General features: G+C 42.8%; 1 protein-coding gene across 7 annotated transcripts in view; it reads right to left on the bottom strand.

Moving 5' to 3' along the window:
* Positions 1–23617, bottom strand: part of WDFY3 (WD repeat and FYVE domain containing 3) — a 262976-nt gene that overhangs the window by 7521 nt on the left and 231838 nt on the right. For all 7 annotated transcript variants that reach the window (XM_035004604.1, XM_035004607.1, XM_035004606.1 and 4 more), the window contains 12 exons: positions 22405–22522; positions 21094–21200; positions 19372–19525; positions 14684–14775; positions 14246–14458; positions 11004–11151; positions 9690–9844; positions 8599–8757; positions 7338–7517; positions 4186–4368; positions 3019–3115; positions 334–654 (listed from right to left, as the gene is read on the bottom strand). In XM_035004604.1, the coding sequence (XP_034860495.1) occupies positions 334–654; positions 3019–3115; positions 4186–4368; positions 7338–7517; positions 8599–8757; positions 9690–9844; positions 11004–11151; positions 14246–14458; positions 14684–14775; positions 19372–19525; positions 21094–21200; positions 22405–22522 (1927 nt within the window). The remainder of the gene's footprint in view (positions 1–333; positions 655–3018; positions 3116–4185; positions 4369–7337; positions 7518–8598; positions 8758–9689; positions 9845–11003; positions 11152–14245; positions 14459–14683; positions 14776–19371; positions 19526–21093; positions 21201–22404; positions 22523–23617) is intronic.

Here is a 23617-nt window from a genome sequence, read left to right as displayed (position 1 = left end):
CTCCAATCGAGAACCTGGCCTCTAGCTCTCTAACTGGCAAGCTACCTGTAAAGACAGTTTTATTTCTTTATCTGTAATCAGTAACTTGCCCATTTTCCCAAAAGCGTTCAGGATTTGTGAAGGAAGAAAGTTTTTGGTGGGAGGTGTTTTTCTTTAAGAAATGCCCAACGTAGAGCAAGCACCACTGTGGGGTAAGGAACTGAAGAGGCCTGCTCTGGGAGAGGCTGAGGTCACAGGGACGGGGTGCAGGGAGAACGAGAGGCCGCCGCCTCACTCCTCCAGCCCTCATGCCACCCACAAGGAGCAGGAAATCGACAGCAGACTCCAAGTTACCGGGCTTCAGTCGGCTGTAATTCCGCACTTCCATGGGGCTGGGCTGAGGGTGGTTAAGGGGACCCTGCAGATGGGCTCTGGTCTGGCCCTCTGAATAGTTCACAAATACGAAGCCATCCTTCTCGTCCAGGCTGAGCTGGTCGGACCAGCGCCTGGAGTCATCGGAAGCACTGTCGGTGCACCAGACGGCCGCTGCTCGGCAGGAGGCCACCCGGGGCGCGTGGCTGCCGCTGGGCTGACGGGGCACGTCCTTGGAGTCCTGGCTGGTGCTCTGCTCATCCGCGTCCGAATCGCTGCTGTCCTCGTCCTGGGCTTCTGGCCCTGGGTGAGGCATGGGGAGAATGACAAAACACACACATACACACACACACATTACGGGTAGACCTAGCTTGGTCCCACTGCTGTTTTTCTTCTACAAGTTAAGGCACGATATACATAGCATTTTAAGCTAAGTATAACAATAAAAAAAAAATTCCAGAAATTTCAGCTAGGTTACATACAGCAAAAAGAAGAAAAAAAAAAAAAAAGGGATTTCTGAGTTCAAAGACTGCTTTGGCCAAAATCCTGAGGTTGCCATTCCTGCTTTACAATGTGGCCCAGACCTGCCTTTACGAACGGCTCAGTGCCTGCTGCACCCTCCCTACCGGAGCTCAGCGGGCCAGCGCCAACTCTGTTCTCCACGGAGTCCGGCTGCCCCTCGCGACGAATGCCGCACATGCCGCTGGCCCGACTACACCGCTCTTCTCCATCTGGTTGTGTGTCCGTGTTACCCATCTGTCAAGGCACAGCTCAAACACTGCTTTCTCTAAAATCTCGCCTGGTGCCTGCAGCCCAAAGTAATTTCCACTTGTCTGGCCTCCTTGAACAGTTGTACGCCTCTCATGTTTGAATTCTCACCCCAAACTACTACTTCTGGATAATCTTTCTACAAGACAGTGGTCACCTTGGGAGAAGGGGCCCCAAGCACAGTGCCTTCCATGTGGCAGTCAGTGTAAATGAAAATCTAGATGAATCAATTATTGATGAAAGCTTTAATCTACTGATGTGGGGTTTTTCCTTCTTCCCATCGTTATTACGCATTTTCTTAACCCAACTCCCTACTCTCTTGCAAGAGAGTCTGCAGGAGAGAAAGTTTATAAGAAATAAATATACAGAAATGGAAAAAAAGGAAAGTACAAACAAGTGTACAAGCACCAGCTCACTATACATACATATTTTTTTTTAAGCAAGAGAAATTACTTAGTTTGCCTTCCTTGTACTAACAGTAGTAGTCTAGTTAGCTGATTTTTTTCCAGTGGCTTATTACTACGAGCTTTAAGGTCTTCACTGACGAGCAGTCTTAGAAATGGCTTTCATTTCCAGTGAACCACTGGCTTGCCTTCCCTTTCACCCAGGCGACTGCCCTCGAGGCCTGCCACTCCTATGCTGTCCAAAGTTAACCCTTCCCTGTGGGCTGCTCTCCCCTCCGCCACTTCTATCAACCTCTGTCCACGATATAAACATATAAGAAGAAAGAAGACATACCAATATCTCTCCTTCCTGAATGTGACCTCTTCTACCTTATTCATCTCATCTTCTTGTGTTATTCACTTAAACCTTTGTTAAAGGAAAGGACAGACTTCTCACTTCTCCTAGGACTGCTTTCTCCAATGTCTGACACCCAGCAGGTAACCTCCAAGTACTTACTGAACTGAACTGGATTTTTATGTCCCCAAACACCCAGATGACCTTTTTAGTGGAGCTGCAATGGACTCTGCAGAAACTTAGATGCATTAAGGTAAGAGAAGCATTAAAATGCCCTGTCCATTGGATCATTTGTTTTCTGGCAATGAAAGTAGAAGCTATTTTCCGCTTACAAAGAGAAGTGATTTATGCCTTTCTGATAATAAGTCCTTTCCCTCATATCATCAAACTCATGTGGAATTCTCAGTGTATAAAAGTTAATCATGGAGAAACAATCTGAAGGCCAAAGTTAAAACCCCGTTCCTCTCGGGGAAGTCTATTGTACCAATTGTTCTAAATCAAAGTGGGGTAACTTCTCTGGAGATGAGCAACCCAGAGCAGATCTCAGCCTGGGTTTATGGCACCGCTTCTCATCATTTTGTATAGCAATCATCCAACTCTGTATTCCTCTCAAAAATCTTCAAGTGTTTCACAAATAACAGATAGTGGAGCACAGAGCACCAAGCTTCAGTTTGAATAAAAGCCCTTTTTCAAAGGCGGGCCTAGGGAGGGGATTCTGGTCTGCCTCTGTGAATACCTTACAAACATGATGCCAGCCTGTCACACATACTGAGCCTGACAAGTGACGAGCAGAACAGATGTGGGACTGGGGGCCGTCCGATTTCTCCACCACTGTGCCCTCCAGATGTTCTCTGTATTTTCAGAAGTGAAGGCCTGAGCCTTTGGTACTCCGGGAAGCTAGCAGCTATATTTACCCTACTAGAATGAGGAAGCCAAGCACGACACAGCACACCACGTAGTGCCTGGTGAGCTGGCGAAGTCTCGGGTGCCCGCCCCACGACCTCCCCCGAGCTGGGGGGCATTCATGCCTCTGACAGCCACACTCGACCTTAAGCTACTGTTCATGCTGTTTGATGTGAGTTTATCCTCAGTGACCTCAAACAAACAAACAAACAAACAAGAAATATGAAAACTATGGAATAATTAGAAAGTATCCAATACCTATTTGTGCTTCTGGACAGTCTTCCTGCATTTCTAGGACTTCAACAGGCTCGGGAGCTGGTGTTTCGGGAACTTGCAAAAATTCCATTCTCCAAAACTGAATTTAAGTAAGTATGAAAATAAAAACGTTAAGCAGCTTAAAGAAACAATTTATATGTGACTGGATGAAGATGAGCTCTTGGGGTTAAACACGTATCTCTTATTATTGTGTCTAATTAAATTTCCCTCTATCTTGAAAACTGTGGGAGAGAACTGTGTGCACATAAATAGTGCTTTCCGAACCGGGTTCCATGAGATGTTGATGGGTGTTTCGTGGTGAAGGGAAAAGGACTGTGGTCAAGTTAGTTGGAAAAATATGGTTCAACTAAGCACACTTTTATTTCCAACAAAACCCCAAGAGTCTTGCAAGCATGAAGGCACGCAGTAAGCAGGATTGCCAAACGCATTTGGCTCTGGAGCTTTTCCCTAAACGCCTCAAGAACAGAGTCATCTGAAACACCACTCTGGAGGCAGCAGACGTCAGGGTGTGCCTGTTGTCTGAGGCACAGGGTGTGGTGTGGCGGGGGCTCAGAGCCTCATCTTTGCGCAGCCATTGACCGTGACTACACGGCGGCAATCAGCTGCTCTCTGCTTTTACAAAGAGCACAGCTCAAGAAAATAGGCACAAAGGAAAACCTCCTGAGAGAGAGAGACCCAAGTATTTGGAAAGGCTGTGAAGGTAAATACTCCATGGATTCTCTTTTCTGTAGAAGCCCAACACGAAGAAAACTACGAAAAGGATAAACTAGGGTTCGGGTGAAATCATCTAGGACAACGGGAGTCCTCAGACAGCATCTTCCAGCTGTGATTCTCTGTAGACAAGAGACAGTCCCTGTTTTCCCCTTAGAAGCCCTCTGAGAGGCCGAAAAGCCAATACTTTAGTGATTTCTGTGTTTAGCAATCTACGGGGACATGAAAATCATGCTTAAGTGACCCTGGGTGAAGCTGCCCAGTGGTGAGTGGCACTAACAGATCAGGTTAGGGGTAAGGAAGGGGCGAGAACCCAGTGGCCGAGGCCTGTTTGAATGTGGGCAAGAGTTTGCTCACTGACAGCACCGCAGACAGCTCCGCGGGTCCCAGGTAAGCAGGGCGGCAAGCACCTAGCGTGGCTCCTCACCGCGGACTTACCCGGACCACGCCGTCTGAGTGCCCCGTTACTATGACGTTCTGCGTGTCCCACTCGTTCATCTCCGACACGCAGCAGCAGACAATCTGCTGGCTCCTGCCTGTGAATGTGTTCACGCTCACAACAGGGTTCCCGTTGATGCTCCACACGTGGATGTGCGTGCCAGCGCAGGACACAATGTCCCCCTGAGAAGGTAAAACAGCCTCTTCACTCTTTGCTCCCTTCATACCACATTTTGGTTTCAGAAGCAAAGTCAGTCTTGGGTCTAGCTCTCAAAAAAACCTCCTAAGTTCTTCGACCGGAGGCTCGGGATTTCTGAGGCCGCCTGGAATTCAGTGCTTGCTGACCGAAAAACATACCCCGAACAGAGAGGCCTCTTAAAGAATTTGTGGGGGAGCGGCTGCGGCGGCGTGGGGGTGTTTGGCACGCACACCAGGGTAGGAGCCCTTCCACGCTCTCGGCTTCTGCCCCAGCACACTGCTGCGTCATGCTTTACTCTGGGGAAAGCTGCCTGTGACCAAAGGAGGTGGGGCACCCCTCTTGTGCCTCCCACTGTTTACAAAACCTCTTTATACCTTTCATTTAGAGCCAGGAATCCACCTCCACTTAATTTTACAAAATGAGTCCAATCACCAACAGCGCAAGGCAGAAGAGAAATCTTTCATTGTAGATACAGCTGTATCTATCTTTTCAATACATAAAGATGAAATGCTGGCAACACTGTAGCATCCTACTTTACAATTTGTATTCATAATAAGGGGAGGAGAATGAGGGGAAAAAAAAGAAGAAAATTAGAATAAAGGTCACTTCTTGGCCAGCTGGATAAACCTGCAGACTCCTTAAGCTGTTAACTCAGGTTTTTGTAAGTTCCAAAGACAGAAAAGAACAAGCTTTTCCCTTAAACTCTACCACGCAGGGCTCTACCCAACCTGGTGAGACTCCAACCCACTCCTGTTACAGGAATGAAGACGCTTCCGGAGCATCTACCGTGTGTCAGTTAGTGTAGAGGACACTTCTGACATTCCGTTTCATCCTTTCAACGTCTGTGAGGTTACCTGTACTAGCCCCGCTTTAGGAGGGATCAAAGTCAGGTGCAAAGACTGTAAGGAACCTGCCTAACGTCACAGGATAAAGATCTGAAGCCAGCCCTTTCTGGCCCCAAAGCTTATGCACCACACCACGCTGCTAAGACAGCCTGGAAGTCATGATGCTAGGCACTGACTTTAGAAATGACCCGGGGACTTTCAGTACAGCCGGCAGGCACACGAGGACCTACAGAAATAGGAAGCCGGCCATCAAAAGCGGGGGAAACCGGAAGCTGAACAGCAGCATCGACTCAAGAAAGAAGGGAAGGGGGAGCCAAGGGCGGCAAGGTAAGGAGGCCTGGGGCGCTCCCAAACCACCCTCTGTGCGGCTCTTGCTACTGCTCCCGTCCCCCCTCTGTCCTTCTACCAAGATGGCAAGAACCAAACCCAAACCCAAACAAAAGTGATACTTAGCCAAGCACTGCTGTGTCTACCTCTGATTCAGCCACTGCACCACCTCGGACACTGAGTGTGAGCAGCTGTGCTGTAATTAAGGGGCTCAGTCTCTGCAAGGGGCCAGAGGCCACTGCTGCATCCGGCCCCGCGCCAGGCTCTCATCCTGTACTCCAGGGTGCCTCAATCAGGGAGCATCAGAGCAAATCCTGCGGCTACGGGCGTAAAGCAGAAGAGGAGGAGCTAAAGGGCAGCCGCAAGGTCGCTTACGCCCAAAGTGCAGACTGAAATAAGGCAGACTTGGTACTGGCTGCAAAAATATGACAGAAGTAGAAATCTTTCCATGTGTTATTAAGAGATTACAAAAGCACTGTAAAAGGGAAAAATCAAACACATCTGGGGCGTCTGCTGCAACTACGGCAAGCCACTGCAGAATAACTGACTGTAAATAAAATTCTCAGAATTTAAGTGAAAAACAACTCCAAAACAAAGCGCTCAAAATAGTGCCACAAAGCATTTGACTCAGGGCAACCCTGCCAGGTCAGAGCCATTCTGTTGCACTGAGGTTTTCGTAAAGCTCTTAGGTACACGTGTCGGTAGGACCGAGGTGCTGTTCCAAAAGCATCTTAAACCTTTCAGATATACCAAAAAATGAATTTGACTTTTACCCTGCGTACTCTCCCCTCCCTGCCAGGTGTGGTGGCTCTTACTATTACCAGACATACCACCTGCCATTCACTACAACTGAATTTCTTTTTCCTTCTTTGACTGACTACAAGGTAGCTGACTAAAAGCATACTACTTAGTATTTTCTGGTGTAAATTAAGGATGCTGCATTCCTCCAAAGGAAAGCTGTCTGTGTGGGTGATGATATGATGTGGCTACATGATTTCACACAAGAGGACCCCAGGACAGCACTAAGGGTAAGGGAGGGAATGAGTACACATAGCTAAGAAGCAGTGAGGCTGGGGAGTTCTGGTCAGTCTGCAAGACCGATTTGCATATGTGGGCATCACCAACATACAAATGTGGCAACTTGTCCCTCAGACACAGGGACCTCAGTCTTTGTATAACATACCCTTAGCTTCCCCTGATCCCCACACACCTCGGCAATGACCGTCCTCCCCTCACCCCACCTTAGGTGGGTGTGGTCTCCATGGGGGACTCCTAGGCTGGTGCATTAATTTTATGCTGACTCATTTATTTATACATAAAATATTGATTTATGAGAAGAGATTAATATCCTTCAGTAAGTTTGGGATAACTGTGAAAATAGTTCTGTAACAACTCTGCTCGTTTGGTTCCCCAAATGTTACTCTTTTCACCTTACATAATAAATAAAGACTGAACGTATTTCATAAAAATGTCAATACAATTCTAACATTCTTAACAGATCCTACAAATTCCTTGTTTTTAAAAAAGCCTATTCTAGAATGTTGTTTTGAACCAAATCTTACTCTTCAAAGTATGCAGCAGTGAATGGATTTTAAGACAAATTTATCTCTGAGTTACAAACTTTAATATCCATTTGCTTTTTGCATAAATCAAGGAACACGTAGTAGCATTTATGAAATGAATGTCTATCAACTTAGAAAACACTCAGTCATTTTTTGTTTACATTAGCCAGAAATACTTGTTTTCCTCACCATAAACCAAGTGGGCAACTGACTACTTACTGTTAATTCATTGATACAAAGAGCAGAAACTGGAGCTCGATGGCCTCGGAGCTGGGTTAGGAATGACAGTTTGTTCAGATCCCAAATGATGCAGGTTCGGTCACGGGACCCGCTGACAATTATGTGATAGGCCAATGACGCTGTGGCGCAGGTGACAGTATCCGTGTGGCCAAGTAAGGCCTACGAAGGAGAAGAGAAAAAACCAGGCTGATCACCGTGACGGTGCTCCCTGAGGGGCTCCAGAAGGTCCTGGCTGCACTAGGAGTGAGGGGAGCACGTGCTGGGAGAAGCAGCGTCTGCAAAGTCTTCCTTCTTTGCCGACTATCCTTGCCTCATCCCACTGCGGGGAAGTCTGGGGGACTCTGGAGGCTCTGACCTCCATTTTTACATCACTTCTTTCCTGGACCTGGGCTAGAATCTTAGAAGGGAGAATGGAAGCTGTGACCCAGCTTGGATTTTTTCATCCCGTTTCTACATGGAGATGCATCAGTTATGCACCCCCCCCACCCCCAAAGTACAGAATTTAAACTGGGCATTGATTCTTTTATGCCGTGTCCTGTTAGTCTAAGGAACTATAACTGGATGGGTCTTTAAAAAATGCACATATGGTAAGGCCTGCCTGGTGATGGTACATGGTCCTAGCAAGATAAAGGGAAGGTGTGCTGAGCTCCTGTTACTGACCTGGACACGTCTGTGCCCAAGAGATCTTCTTCAGACTACAATAGGAACTTTTGTCTTCTGCTAGAACATGAAGAGAAACAGGACCCAGGGAAACGGCAATGTGGGAGAGCAAGCATTTCAGAGAAGACGATTCAGATTACTGTTAAGAGTTCCTGAGTATTTAACTATTTAAATAATGAGTTGGCTTACAATGTTTTGTCATACATAAATCCTTTCTGTATGCTCAGCAAACCCCAGGAGGCTGTTTTAAATAAGAAGTGCCTTCTACTGAGTGGGTTACTGGCTGGCACGCTAGCTTCAAAGCCTATTTTCTAAATGGAAAATACTGTAAGCAAGAGAGTCTGGATCAGCAAACTAAAATGTTAACCTTGTATTTGGAATAACGGGGTGCTTAGATCATTTTTAGAAATAGTACCGTCTCATTTCATTTCTTTTTAAAGACCCATTTCTAGCAAAAGAACATATTTTTTTTATTTTGTCCATTATACCTGAAGCACCTTGTTATTAAAGAAGCTTTGTAGTTTCTCTAGAGTGCAGGCCGCCGAGATGGAATATATCCATCTTCTGTTTATTCTGTTACCTGTTTGAGAGTGAGGGTCTTAGCCTTTTCTTTCGAGGTGCCCATCTCCCAGACACAAACAACTGTGCTCGTTCCACCTGTGATGACCAACTTGGGGTTGGGGCAGATTGCACAGAGAATCTGGCCCCACTCAGACAAACATTCATAAACAGTCACTACCTATAAAATAAAACAGATGTGAGACACACATGCCATCAAGTACCATCAACTTCGGAATCACAACGAGCATGCTGAGCGAAGGAGAGCCCCCATGTAGGCGCCTCACAGGCAAACGCGTAAGTACATCCTGGGCTGAATTTCCACTGAGGCTCTACCCTGAACCAGCCCTACAGCCTCCGAACTGCAGTTGCTGTGAGAAACCACAGTAAAAAGGACTTTGCTCCTAGTGGGTGTCTTCAGTTTCTCCAGTCGAGGAAAATGATGTTCCGACTATGTGATGCTGTGTACGAGGCAGAGGATAATCTGGTAGAAGGCTGTGTTTGCTACAGCCAGTTAGAGGTAAACGGAAATCATGAGTGCTGCCATTTAATGAGAAGCTTAACTAGAGTTGTGTCACAGCGCAATGCACAGACTTGCGCAAGCTAGATCCCGCCTGCCGTTAGGAGGAGACTGGCAGAGGGCAAGCCCAGGGCACTGGACAGCCACGCCGCAGGGCCTCTCCGAGAGCTACTATGGGACTCCACACAGTAGCTGCTGTGGCCTGGGCGATGGGCTAACAGGTTTTCCATCAGCCACTTAAGAGTACTGAAACGGTACGTGGGCCAGATGGTGATCCACCGAAAAGACGCTCTTTCAGTGGTCAGAAATGTTGACCACCTGGCTGACTAGGATCTCTTGGAGGAATTCTCTGAGTGGGAGAGAAACTGCTAGAGCTCAGTACACAACTTTTGAAAAGCGGCTTGTTCTGTAGGAAACCCGCCTTGTCCACTAGTTCCTTTAACCTGATCTGAGGCTGTGAAGCTCTCCCTTCCTCTGGGCTCTGCAGGAGTGGTTGACGAGCCCTTGGACTGGGCTCTTCCCACCTCTTTCAAGCAGGATATCCAAACCACAAAAGAGCAAGATTAAATGAGTGAGCAAGAAACAATGCAAACCTTGTCTGACTCATAGGTTCCCAGCCTGCAGCTGAGGTCCGCATAGCCCCAAGCGAAAGTTTTGTTCCAGGTTGGTGGGATAAGAACCTTATTCTGTTCTACTGCAAGAATGCCTTTATCTGTGCACACTATTTGGCCCACAGGCTCTTTAAGTTCTGTAAAAAACAAATCAACAGATCAGAATAGGGACAAAGAAAATGAACCTCATGATCCTATAGGGGATCATCATTTCATTTGTTTGTAGGAATCAAGCCTCCTGACACATACATTAGGACAAAATGAGCTTAGAGGGAGAGCTTGGCTTTTGAGTCTCTGCTGGGTGATGGACATGGACCCTGACAGGTGTTCTGCAGAGCTTCCTTCCGGCTTTCCTGCCTCTTAAAGACTTGGGTTTGGCTCCTAGCAACTGGCCTGTCTTCTTGACCATTAGGACCGTGCAGAGTAATCTGAGATGCTCTCCAGAATCCATACACAGACCTTCAACCAGTCTAGGCCTGCAGCACCTCCCAAATGATATCCAGCCTTAGACTTCCAGAAGGAAGGACATGCCATCCCCCATGAGGTCCGACCCCCTGCCCTGCCCTGCCCCAGGACACTGCCGAGCACGCTGGTGTTCTGTAACCGTCACCCGCGGTGAGTGGGGCTGGTACAGGGCGGTCTGTGTCATGAGCCCAAAGAGCACCAAGCGGGGAGCCTATCCAATCAACCAGATTGATACTGCAATTTTTAGATTTAACAGTGGCAACTTTAAGCCTTTACAAAAACCTTTTTTCATTCTAAGAAAAATATCCACTTGAAAAAGTATTTTATTTATTTAATTTTTATTTATTTATTTGAGAGAGAGCAGACGCTTAATGGACTGAGCCACCCAGGAGCCCCCCAAAAAGTACTTTTAGAGAAGTCATAACCACATTAGATAAAAAACAGATACTTTCAGTTGGCTTATTAACAATGCAGTCTTTTTACTGCTATTTCTAAATTGGCAGAACACATACAAATGAAGATTACAAAGGTTTTTCTACATATATAATATAATGTTGAGCTACAAGATTTGGTGTATTAGAGTTTTCGCTGTCTGAGCAGGAGGAGAAACCCGTTTGGTTCTTTTTGATGAAAAAATCCAACAGGCCAAAAAACCCCAAACCAAACCAAAACAAAAGGAAAAGGAGAAAATCTAACAGGTATTTGGTGATAGAAAGTATAGCACTTATTACAAAGGACACTAATGTTGAAAGGCACACGTTACTGCTAAACTAGGATTATTAACTACGCCCACAGCATCAGGAAGCACAGGTTGACTTCCTGTCACCTCACCTTTTACAGGTGTTAGAGAAGGCCTCAGGTTGTCCAGGTGATGGAAAAAGATCTTGTCACTTGTAGACCCCGGGGGGGCAGAGGCGCTCATACTGTCTCCATTCAGTCGGCTCCTCACTCGCTTTGGTGGATGAGGTTTCTTAAATAACTGGGATGAGAGAGGATGACACATTTTACAATGAAAGCTAACATTTATTGAGCCCTTTAAATGCCAGCTATTATGTTTTTATTTCACTTGCACTTCACAAGGACCACTAGGCACTCCCTTACCACGCCTTTCATTTGAGGAAAGAACCTTTAAGGAGGCTCAGAAGAAGGCTGGAGGTCTCCCATCTTGCAAGCAGGGATGGGACCATGATACTTTTTAAAAGCCTGGGTTACCACCATGCTCTATGCTACTCTGACTTCCTAACTTTTCAGGGGTAAATGAATCTACTCAAACTACAGTCGATCAACAATTATTTTCCAATGATTTTTAAAAAGTAACCAATTCTTTACAGCTAGATACCATTCTGTACCACTGAGGGCAGACTGACATTCTGAGTTATTTCTGGCTTCAACATGGCCTTTCAACATGACATCATTTTGGTGTCTTTTAGATGCTACTAATTTGTTCAAAGTATGAACACTGTTGCCTTCTTTTTACTTTGCAATGCTGTAAGGGGAAAAAAAGAAAATAGTCATGTAAGATGACTATTTTTTAAATACTGTAGATCTTCAAAATAGGCCTAGAGCCATTTCTGTTAGAAAACTGTTATCTGAGGAAGGTATCTGGAAAATCTTAGATAAAATGAGATTTAAAATGACTAGAAAACCTTCACACTTCGTGAATGTGACATTCTGGATTTTCAGAAGAAAAAATAGAAAAAAATGCTTTGTAAAGAGAAAGATATTTTAGGCATCCAAACATTTAAAAACCTTGTTCCTATCTTATCTACATATATCAGGGTTCTGTTATTTTCTCTAAATGACACAGACTCTGTAGCTGTATAAAAAGACTCCCCTACTTTAAAGCATGTTCATGAATGGACATTTGCTGAAGAGCTTTTTTTTTAATACAGATATCACATTAATAAGTTCTTTTTTTTTTTAAGATTTTATTTATTTATTTGACACTGAGAGAGAGCACAAGTAGGCAGAGCGGCAGGCAGCGGGAGAAGGAGCAGCAGACTCCCCCATTGAGCAGGGAGCCCCACATGGGGCTCGATCCCAGGACCCCGGGATCATGACCTGAGCAGACATTTAACTGACTGAGCTACCCAGGCGCCCCTGCTGAAGAACTTTTAAGAGGACCCAAGGATAGAGCACCTCACCAGGTCAGGGTATATAACAATGTATGGATATGCTGACTGTAAAACCTAGATTTTCTAGGATGACATACTTTGAAGGACTCTATCAGTCATTGGAATGTCTGAAGAATATTCAAACTTTAGTTCCCAGGCTGTCCACCTCTTAAACTCAAAAGGGACTGAAATTCCGTGACAGTACATGTGTCTTGATTTTTTCGTTCAGAATATTTCTCAGAGGGTATGAAACACAGTTCTTGCGCTTGTAACCCTCAGAGAAAAGGAAAGGTTTAACTACAATTCTTCAGCTGCGATTAGAGTTTATCAATAAGCATTTCACTTTAAAAGTAAACACAGTTCTGGGGCGCCTGGGTGGCTTAGTCAGGCGTCCAACTTGGTTTTTGGCTCAGGTCTTGGTCTCGGGGTTGTGGGATCGAGCCCTGCATTGGGCTGGGCGTGGAGCCTGCTTGGGGCTCTCTTTCTCCCTCTCCCTCTGCACCCCCCTCTCTAAAAGTAAACACAGTTACTCAGTTGGGGGATCAGACTACGCTGTGAGTGGTGCAGTTACGGGCTCTTCTGCTGTCTGTTGTATGAAGAAGTGCCATTGTTCTGACTGTTCCCAACCATCAATCCTGGAAACCTCCAAGCTGGTTAATGTACAAAAAGGGAGCCCAAGAGAGGTATCTGAGGCAGGTACAGAGAAGGATGTCTGGGCCAAAGTGCAGACCCGGGGCATTTGGGAAAGCTAGGTGGTTTGGATGGCCAGCAGAATGTGCCTTTCCCACAGGGCTGGTTCCTCCTGGCGCATCACACCCTCCTGCCGTGCCCTGAGGACGGGGAGGAAAGACGACATAAAGTCTCTTAACTGGGCTTCGCTCATCAGGAAGGTGAGAGATCTACAGCACTTGGGTGCTGAGTGGCTACACTCTTGGTTTTTCTGTTCAGGTTCCAGATGGTGGTTACAGCAGCTAGTGCAGGGCTGGTTCTAGGCATTCCCACGGCATGCGCTCTCCTACCAGAGCACTCATCACACCTGCATCACTGTCTAATCCAGATCACCACTATCTGTTCCCTCGACTACTATTAAGAGCTTCCGAGGTGGTATTCTGCTCCTAACTTGGTTCCCCTACAGTGTGTGCGTGTATGAGACTATGGACAGAATGATCTTTATTTTTCAGGTTTTATTTTCATTCCAGTTAGTTAATGCACATGGACAGAATGATCTTTAAAGTCTAAATAAGGGGGAGCCTCGGTGGCTCAGGTGGTTAAGTGTCTGCCTTTGGCTCAGGTCATGATCCCAGGGTCCTGGGATCAAACCCCACGTTAAGCTCCCTGCTCAGCGGGGATCCTGCTTCTCCCTCTGCCTCTCCCTGGCTTGTGCACTCACTCTCATTCTCTCTGTCAAATAAATAAATAAATAAAATCTTTAAAAAAAAGTCTAACTATGGGGCACCTGTCTGGCTCAGTTGGTATAGCACGCGACTCTTGATCTCGGGGTTCTAAGTTCAAGCCCCACGCTGGGTGTAGAGATTACTTAAAAATAAAATCATAATAAATAAACAAATAAGTAAAAAATAAAGTCTAAATACCACCATGCCATTTCCTTGCCCAAAGTCAGCACTGGCTTCCTACTGGCCTTGGGACGAAACCCCATCTCTGCGTGCTGTGGCCCCCGAGACCCCATCTTCTTCCCTGATTGCAGGTCTTATGCAGACATAGGAAAGCGCTCCCTGCACTCGTCTGTGAGGGGAAATTCTCTCTGAACAACATTTCTATTTACCTGGACTGCAAAAGGGAGGAGAAAGCAATAATCTTGGAACCTACTGAACCTATTGGGTGGCATGGCTCTTCAATAAAAACTTAACCTAAACTTATTATATGGTCATTCACCATCTATAGCAATATTAGAGCTTAAAAAAATGAAGCTGAGAGCATCAATGATAAGAATATCCATACCTGTTTAGGGATCTGACCAAAGTTATTAATGAACCCTATGGTGGCTGTCTCCTTTAGTGGGTCATTTATGTTGTAGATATCCACTTGACCCTCATAAAAAAGATGGTGGAAGACATTTACAGCTTCTACTGCAGCAGGGCCTTGCTGTTTATAGCCAAAGATTAAGTCAATCCACTCATGCAGATGGGCACTCACGTAATCACATTCCAAAGCCTGTAATTTCAAAACACACGTTCAGTCACAGGCTGACTTTTATTACTTGCTCAGAAAGCAAAAACAATTGGCCAGTGTTCACAAGGAACTAAAATAACTAAAAATCATAAGAACAATATCTGTAATTTGAACAAATGGGTGCTATCTTGCTCAAGGTCCTCTCTTTGTATTGTGGTCAACGACCCAATGAAATTCAAATTCAACTGCAAAGGGCGCTCCCATTACCTCACGGTGGACTCTGATGAATTCCCGTGGGTCCCCTTTTGCCCACGGTGGAAGGATAACATCTCCAAGCTTGGTGCCATTTTGTTTACAGCCTGTGCAATTAGATAAATTAAAAAGAAAATGAAAGATGGGATAAACAGTAACTTTACATTAAAATAACAGAGAAATAGTGGGTTATCAGAACTATGAAATTTTACTACCAGAAAGGACCCTCTGGGATCATCTACTCTGATATTTCCCTAAGTCTGCTCCTTAGAGAATTCCGTCAGAGAGATCATTAAGCATTAGCAAAACTGAGGGGCCCACCCTGTCAAATGACTTCAGAAAATGCTGAGTTATGCAAAGTTAAACATGTTTCTTCCTGCAAGACTCCTCGGAGGCACAGCCCTTCTCTAGGAGGGATATTAGACACAACATTCCTGAAATTTAACTGACCACAGGACTCCTTTTTAACAAAACATTTAGTGAGGCTACTGTTTTCAGTTTGGAAGAAAAGCTCAAATTCAATCCCCTTAGGACTGCGCATTTGGAAGACCATTAGCAATTTCTCTCAAATCTTTTGTTTGGGCTTTTCTTGAATGCTCAGAGCTTGGTGAGTCATCAGCAGTGAACCAGTACTGAATTTTTTGTCTTAATGTTTTGACAAAATTTTGCCTCTCACATGGAGGAGGTTAATGAAGGAATACCTAACTTCTCAGTCACCGAGGAGTTTGAGTGTTCTCTTTGCTCAAGAGGAAATAAGAATACCAGTCTTCCAGAAACATTTGCAATACATGTGGCTTCTCCTATTTCTGATTCTTAAACTCTTGAGAGAGCTCTGTAGAACTGACATGTATTTTGCTGTAAGATTCTCATTAAAAAAATAAAATCTGAAATGTAACTTTTTGCTGTTAGTACATCATTTAACAGAAAAAAAAAACCATCTGGAAAAACTATGGGGCTTCCTGGCAGAAACGAAAAATGCATACCAAGTGATATTTATTCCATGGAAACTGTTAATTTAAGTCATAGCTAGATAATTTGAAAAATATTAAAGAAAGTGTTTGCTATAAAATCTAACCCCATAATAAAACATATTAAATGGGATTGGCATCTCAGGAAACAGGTCCTGTCTTTTCATTTTTTGGAAGTAAAGACCAAAAAGTTAACTTTAGCTTATAGTTTTCCTAGATACAAGTCAGATGATCAATGTAAAAAATGACTCTATGAATAGTAATGTTGACTCACTAGCTCAACAGCAGTTGGGTAGATAAACAGTTATATTAGACATTTTCAGAGAAGTACAATTGTTCAAATTCTAGAACACAAAGGCAGTTTCAAGTGAGGGCCAATAAAAATATTTCCCACAGAAACAATCTTGTTCTTGTCATTGTTATTTGATGGCTTACTGACAATGTGATATGAAGTGAGAAACACAAAAATCAGTTTATTGTTTAAAGGAACGTCTTGACTTGGTTGGAAAAATTACCATATGACTTAAGAAAAAATGAAACCATCAAGTTATTACACCCCTCCCCCTCATTATTCTCAGTCCACTCCCCTTGAAATACCACCCAAGTCCCCAGACTTAAAATATAATCTGCTTTTCAAAAAATATGCTTATCATCCCTAAAATTTATGCAATATAATTTTATTTCACCTGTACTATCTGCAATTTTAAAATTCAAAGGGAACATTCTGCAGTATACTCTTGGTCTGATTCTGGTACCCTGCAGCTCCCCTCCATGTAGATCTACATCCAAGGGTATAAAGATAAGACAACGTAACTCATCCAAGAGCCAGGGAAAAACCCAAGTGCTCTTTGTTTTACATCATTTAAAGAGAGTAAAGATAATAAACAGTGTTGTTGGGTTTTTCTTTTCTTTTTTTTGGTAATTGAAGTGAAACTTACCTAACACAAAATTAGCCATTTTAAAATGAACAATTCCAGTGGCATTTAGTACATTCACAATTTTGTGCGGCCACCACCTCTATCTAGCCCTAAAACATTTTCATCACCCCACAGGGAAATCTTGTACCCGTTAAGCAGTGGCTCCCCATTCCTCCTGCCCCCCTGCCCCTGGGTAACCACCAATCTGTGTTCTGTGCCTATAGATTGACCTGTGCTGGATATTTCATATAATAGAATCATACATTATGCGATCTTTTGTGTCTGGCTTCTTTAACTTAGCATAATGTTTCAGAGGTTCATCCATGTTATAGCATGTATCAGTAATTCATACTTTTCCATGGCTGAATAACATTCCATTGTACGTACATTCCACAATTTGTTTATTCATTGATAGACATGTGGCCTGCTTCTACACTTGGCTACTGTGCATAATGCTGCTATGAACAGGTGTGGATATGTACTTTGCTTGAGTCCCTGTCTTCAGTTCTTTTGGACATAGACCTCAGGGTGGAACTGCTGGGTCATACGGTGATTCTATTTTTAACTTTTGAGACGCCAACAAGCTGTCTTCCACAGCCGCTGAGCCATGTTACATCCCCACTAGCAGTGCATGAAGCTTCTACTCTCACCACACCCTCATCAGCTCTTGCTCTTTTCTGTTGCTGTGGCTTTCTGTTTTGACCACAGCCATCCTAGTGGATGTGAAGTGGTACCTCATCGTGATTTTCACTGGCATTTCCCTAATGACTAATGATGTTGAGCATCTTTTCATGTGCTTACTGGTCATTTGTATAACTTCTTTGGAGAAATGTTTACTTGGGTCATTGGCCCATTTTTAAATTGGATTATCTTCTTGCTGTTGAGTTGTAAGAGTTCTTTATATTCTGGACACTAGACCCTTATGAGATACAGCACTTGCAAATATTTTCTCCCATTCTGTAGGTGTTCTTTTCACCTTCTTCATAATGCTCTTGGATACAGAAGTTTTACATTTTAATCAAGTCCAAGTCATCCTTTTTGTTGTTGATGCTTGTGCTGTTGATATCCTACCTAAGAATGCATGAGCAAATACAAGATCACGAAGATTTATGTTTTCTTCTAAGAGTTTTACAGCTTTAGCTTTTTTTTTTTTATAGCTTTAGCTCTTATATGCAAATAATGCTTTTTAAAGTGTGTGATTTCATGGAAAGAAGATGATTTATTATGAAGATGAGCATGACAAAAATACATGACCCTTTCTTAATTTACTTTTTAAAACTAGATAATTTAGTTCGGTTTGTAAGTGGTTTGGACTAAAACATTTTTGCAACATGTATTAGTATAACTCCGTGTTTCTGAAAGATTGGGGCTATCTCTTTCTGTGCCTTTCTATTTTTCTCTTTGAAAGTGGCGTCCCCAGGGAACAGAGTAGCATTCTCCAAAAGTGAATTATAAGTGAACACAGTAAAACACCAATGTGCATCCATATTCAAATGCTGTGTAGGCATGTGCTGTTTTTCTCTGTTCACCATCTATTCTATTCCTTTAAGGAATCATCACCCCTACAACTCAAAGCCCCAGAACTTGGTGTTTTTAGTTGCTCAAAGGTGAGCTCCAGGCCCCATCACAGGTAATGAGACTCACTTACAGGTCTTTTGCTGGGGCTATTAAGAGAGTCTTTTATCTTTGCCATTAGACTTGGAGCTATAATTTCATGAGGTTAGAACTGCTTATGGACAATTAACAAAAATTATTTAAAACTATTTTTAAAAAGAAAAAACACTCAGATGTATCGGATATGAACATTTCCCTAAATTTTCTGTTAACAAAACTTTGAAATAGTAATGATTTAGATGTTGAACTCTTCAATACGAAGTATTTCATCCTTCATACTTCAATATGAAGTATGAAAAATGTATGAAAATAGGACAAAATTTGGCAGGAACATTCTCAAGTGGAAACAATGGAATTTTGGTATGTTTTAAAAGAAATACTCAGAAACCTAGATCAGCAAACTATGTTCCAAGAAACTGTAGCCAAAATCAAATCTATTTCCTGTAACTGCTGAATTATACAAAGAGAGCAGAGTACTGACGAAATTTCTCTCCTTTTTAGGACTATTGATTTGTTTCTGTTTTTCTAGATAATACTACCCTAACAGGATAAAGAAGAGGAATTAACTTAAAGTTATTCTAAAATTCTAATCTTAGAACACATTAGCATGCAACCTGAGAATGCCTCAGGCAATACATAAGATTAAAACAATACATGAGGGGCGCCTGGGTGGCTCAGATGGTTAAGCGTCTGCCTTCAGCTCAGGTAAGACATCTCCAGTTCCTCGGATTGGGCCCCACATCGGGCTCCCAGCTGGATGGGGAGTCTGCTTCTCCCTCTCTCTCTGTCTCTCTCTCTCTCTCAAGTGAATAAACAAATCTTCAAAAAAAAAAAAAAAACCCAATACATGAAAAATGTGGATATATCCTTTTTGGCTATTAATTTGAACTGTAATGATTTTTAAATACATTTTCACCTCCCCTTTGTTTTTATTGAAATCACAATATTCTGACCATCAGATGCAATCTGTGTCAATTTTAAAATTTTTCCAAGACTCCACATTTGAAACCGCTATTTTGGGCATAAATCTATTTTTCTTTTTATATTTACTCCCACATAGCCAATTATAGTAAATAACAGCTGCTCAAACCACAAGGAAGTCTTTCCTTGTCAGTGTGTCCTGCAGACAATATTCAGGAAAGTGACATTTCTATTGGTCCTTTCCAGGTTAATGTTCCTAAGACAGCACCGCAGCTGTACGTACCTAGATCAAAGTTGTTGGAATTGAACAGGAATTCTGGTAAGTAAAAAAATTCGGGGATAAGTTCTTTTACATCTGCCATGTTGTGCTTTGATGCTGAATACCAGGCCTCACGCACACTGTGGAACATCCGGTCAGCCAGGTCGAAGTGGCCTCCCTGTGGGCAGAAGGAGAAGGCACCGCTCTGTTAGAGCGCCATCCCCACCTCACCGCTTCTGTCAAGCTCACGGGCTCGAAAATCCCAAATAAATACATTTGGTGACAATTCCATTTCCCACCATCCTACGTCAAACCCACAAAATTTTAAATAATCACAAAAAGAAAATTCTTTTGGGGGTATTTCTGACAAAGAGTGCTTAATGCATGTATTTCGTAATCAAAGTGAAATCCAAATACAAAGACTTTTAAAAGTCATTAAAAAATTAGTTTTTAGTGAGAGGGAAGAATATAAGGATATATTAAATTCTCCCATAGTCCCATGATGCTCTCCTAAAACAAACAAACAAAACAAAAACCCAAGATTCTAATGTAGCCATCTACAGTTGGAAATATTCAAGTTATATATTTGCTTGACTGATTTTATAAATTAACATGACATTCAAGTTCTCACACTGCTAAGAATTAGGTGAAAAACTAAGAAAGTGATCAAAAAGTTATAGATGTAACGAATTCAAATAGAAAAGGGATTTCTTACACAGCCTCACAGATATAACACACCTTCCTCAGTTGAACTCCCTATTGCTGTGTTTTCAGTGGACACAGTATACCTGTTTTTATACTGAAGCTCCCTGCAGGAAAATGCCAAAGTCCATACAATGCCCCACTAAACCTGCCACAATCTGGCCCGTTACCTCTCTGATGTCATCCTCTGTGAAGTTCCCCTCCACTTACTCTGCTCCAGACACAGTGACCTCGTTGCTCTTCCTAAAACATCTCAGGCACATGCCTGACTTGAGGCCCTCGCATGGACTGTTCCCTCTGCCTGGAACACACTTTCTCCAGATTATCTGCATGAGTAACTGCCTCACTTCCTTCAAGTCTTTGCTCACATGCCACCTTTTCAAGGAGACCTACTCTGACCACTCTGTGTAAAACTGCACTGCACCCTCCTCTACCTCCTACCTCTACTTCTGCACTTCCCAGCCTCCTTTCCCTGATCTCTATTTTCTGATAGCATGTATTATATTCTAAAACACTTTAAGATGTATTATTTATTATTCTTGTCTGTTTCCCTCAACTAAAATATATAAGCGTTACAAAGCAGGACTTTTGTCTTTATTCATTGATATCTTCCACGTACTTAGAACAGTGCCTGGTACATACTAGGTATTCAGTAAATATTTGCTGAATAAATGAAAGAGAATGTGGAGAAAAGCAATTATAATGAAGAAGATAGCAAATGGGCTAGACTGTATCACTCTTTTAAAAATATTTGTTGCTAATTTAAACCAGTTAAGGCTGAATTCCATATAACTGGCTGGAAGGCACATGGTACTTGCTTCTTTGACTAAAGGACCCTGGCTCTTGTTTAGTATAAACAAATGCTAGTTTACTCATCAATTGTGATCCAGTGAAATTCCACTTGAATTATGTTTGACTATTTTTTGTGACTAAAACTTCCCAGGGCTTCTTATAAGGCAAGATAACAACATTTTTTTTAAAAAAGCAACAATCTTAAATAGAAGGAAAGAATAAAATAGAAAAATACTAAATTTAGAGTTTTACCTGCAGCCTTAAGAATATCTGTGTGAAAGGCTCCATCCTTACTAGGTACGAAGCCACAATCATTGCAGATGAATAGTGGGTCCCATAATGGTAGGCTGGAGTTTCTCCTGTTCAAAAAAATTAAAGCATAATTGAAAACAAAAGAGTAAATGTGAAAAATAAAATCGGTATTCATAGGCTTGAAAACGCTGACACACGTGACAACTGTGACACTAAACACAACTGGTATTGGTGTTTGTAGCACGAGAACATTACAGCACCACCACCCCTCGCTTACGTATCTGGCAGTAATCCACACTGAGTATAACTCCGTGCCTTTCCCCACCAACTTAGCACATCTAGCAATTCATGGTTTGGGGTTTACTGTAATAGATAAGCCTTAATAGCAAACCACCTTCCACTAAAGCAGGATATTGACTTACAGCTACTTTTTATGAGGTTCTGGCTTTGCAATGATCTATTTCTATAAAGTACTGTCTATGAATATTATAGAATAGTTATTACATACTCTCCTTGGCAGGAAAAAAAGGGTCCACACAGGGAATACTGTTAGGCTTAGGCTCAGTTTTTCTTTTTTTTCCCCTTTGTTTCACCCATTTGCGGGGGGGGGGGGACGGACACATATGATAAACATTAAACATAACAGGGGCGCCTAGGTGGTGAAGTTGGTTAAGCACCCGACTCTTGGTTTCGGCTCAGGTTGTGATCTCAGGGTTGGGAGATTGAGCCCTACATCGGGCTCTGTGCTCAGTGCAGAGTCTATCTAAGAATCTCTCCCCCTTCTCTGCCTCTCTCCAGCTTGCACACGCATGTGCATGCATGCACACATGTTCTCTCTTTCTCAAATAAGTCTTTTAAAACAAAACAAAACATTAAACATAATAAATAATAAGCGTAGAGTTTTAGGAGGTTATCTATTATTATTATACTATTATTATTTTTAAAGCAAAAGGATTCCAAAACGTGCCTCAATAAAATAAAAAGACAGTTTAATTAAGGAAACTGCAGGTCCTGGCTTAAATATGATTAGAGACAAAGGCAGGTTATCTAATGGGAAATTTCTGACCTACACAAAACAGACACTTAGTTTTCTGCCAGTACCTGATAAGCCATCTAAAACATGCCTTCTAAGCATGGCCATCAGTTGGCATGCAAAATCTGATAGCTGTATATATGTGTGAATATATAACTTACACAGATGTAATGATACATAAGCAATTTGGGAAAAGATACAGGGATGTCAGACCACTAAAATAATGACTTATGTTTGAAACTGAGGTACAAAGTCCAATGACAAGAAAAGTTACTTACCATTAGGATCTTCCCAGTCTTTATACCGCTTCTTATATTGAGCTAATCGTTCATCTGTCTGTGCTCCCATTGGCTTAGCCAGGTTTCTAAATGTCTTGGGATTAGTAAGATCTACCTCCTAAAATACAAAATGAAATCCAATTCCAAATTACTATACACCTTTCATTCTCGCCAACGTAGGTACAGTGGCTATAGCAGATGATGATGATTTATAAATGTCTGTCACACTGGCAGAACAGGGCTCCACAACAATGCTATGTACCTACTGGTTATCCATATTTTACAGACAGGCACATGGCAGTTTGTTAACTGGTTCAGTTTGAAGACAACCAGTTTGGAAATTAAGTATTCACAGAAGACACTCAGGATCCAGGCTGGAGATGAGGAATAAGGGAAAACCCTTCCCCGTCTTGGCAAGGACACGGCAGGGGACTCGACACAAAGCCTGGAATTCATCTTTATCCTCCATCACCCACGTAACTGAAGCACCAAATCTCCTTTCTTTTCTCTTCCTCTCCTCCCCCATTTCACCCCAACTTCACTTCTGAGTATTCTCTTCTCAGAGGTGATCAGGAAGTGAAATGAACTAGAGCACCTGGTAACTCATTCACCTCTGAAAAACATCATACCAGACCATGTGACTTCTAAGTGAGATGGAATCTTTCAGTCTGTCTACCACTGATTATTTTAAAAGTTCATTTCTAACTGACCTAATTCATATACTTAAAAGAGAACCAAATCTGCCACCTGGGGTTTTCAAAGTAAAAAATCTGAAATATGTACCTGGGGGTTATTTAATCTGTGTCCTTTTAAAGGGCATCCCGACCAACCAATTTTGCCAAACTTGTCCTTTAAATGAATCCACATCCATGAATATAAGGCAAGTTAGTACATTTGTCTGCTCAAAATCTATATGCAAAATCCCTCATTAATACCTTTTTGGTTAATTCAACAAAAATTAAATTGTATGCTAAGTACCAGGCACCATTCTAGTGGTTGGGAATTGAGAGATATGGGATTGTCTTTGTGCTCAAGGGATATACATGTAGGAGCTACTTTGTGAAGGGTACTGTGTTGAGGTTTCTAAATTCTCTCCAAATTGTGATGACCATTCACTGAGTAATTTTAAACAGTGATGACTCAATTATATTAGTGTTTCTGAAACTGGCTGCAGTGTAGAGGACAGAAGTGACACCCAGCAGGGGATACAAAT

This window comes from Mirounga leonina, unplaced genomic scaffold, assembly GCF_011800145.1.
Source record: "Mirounga leonina isolate KUSES-001 unplaced genomic scaffold, KU_Mleo_1.0 Mir_129, whole genome shotgun sequence".
NCBI lineage: Eukaryota > Metazoa > Chordata > Mammalia > Carnivora > Phocidae > Mirounga > Mirounga leonina.
Note: the sequence above shows the minus strand (reverse complement) of the source record. Positions and strands in the feature narration are given on the sequence as shown.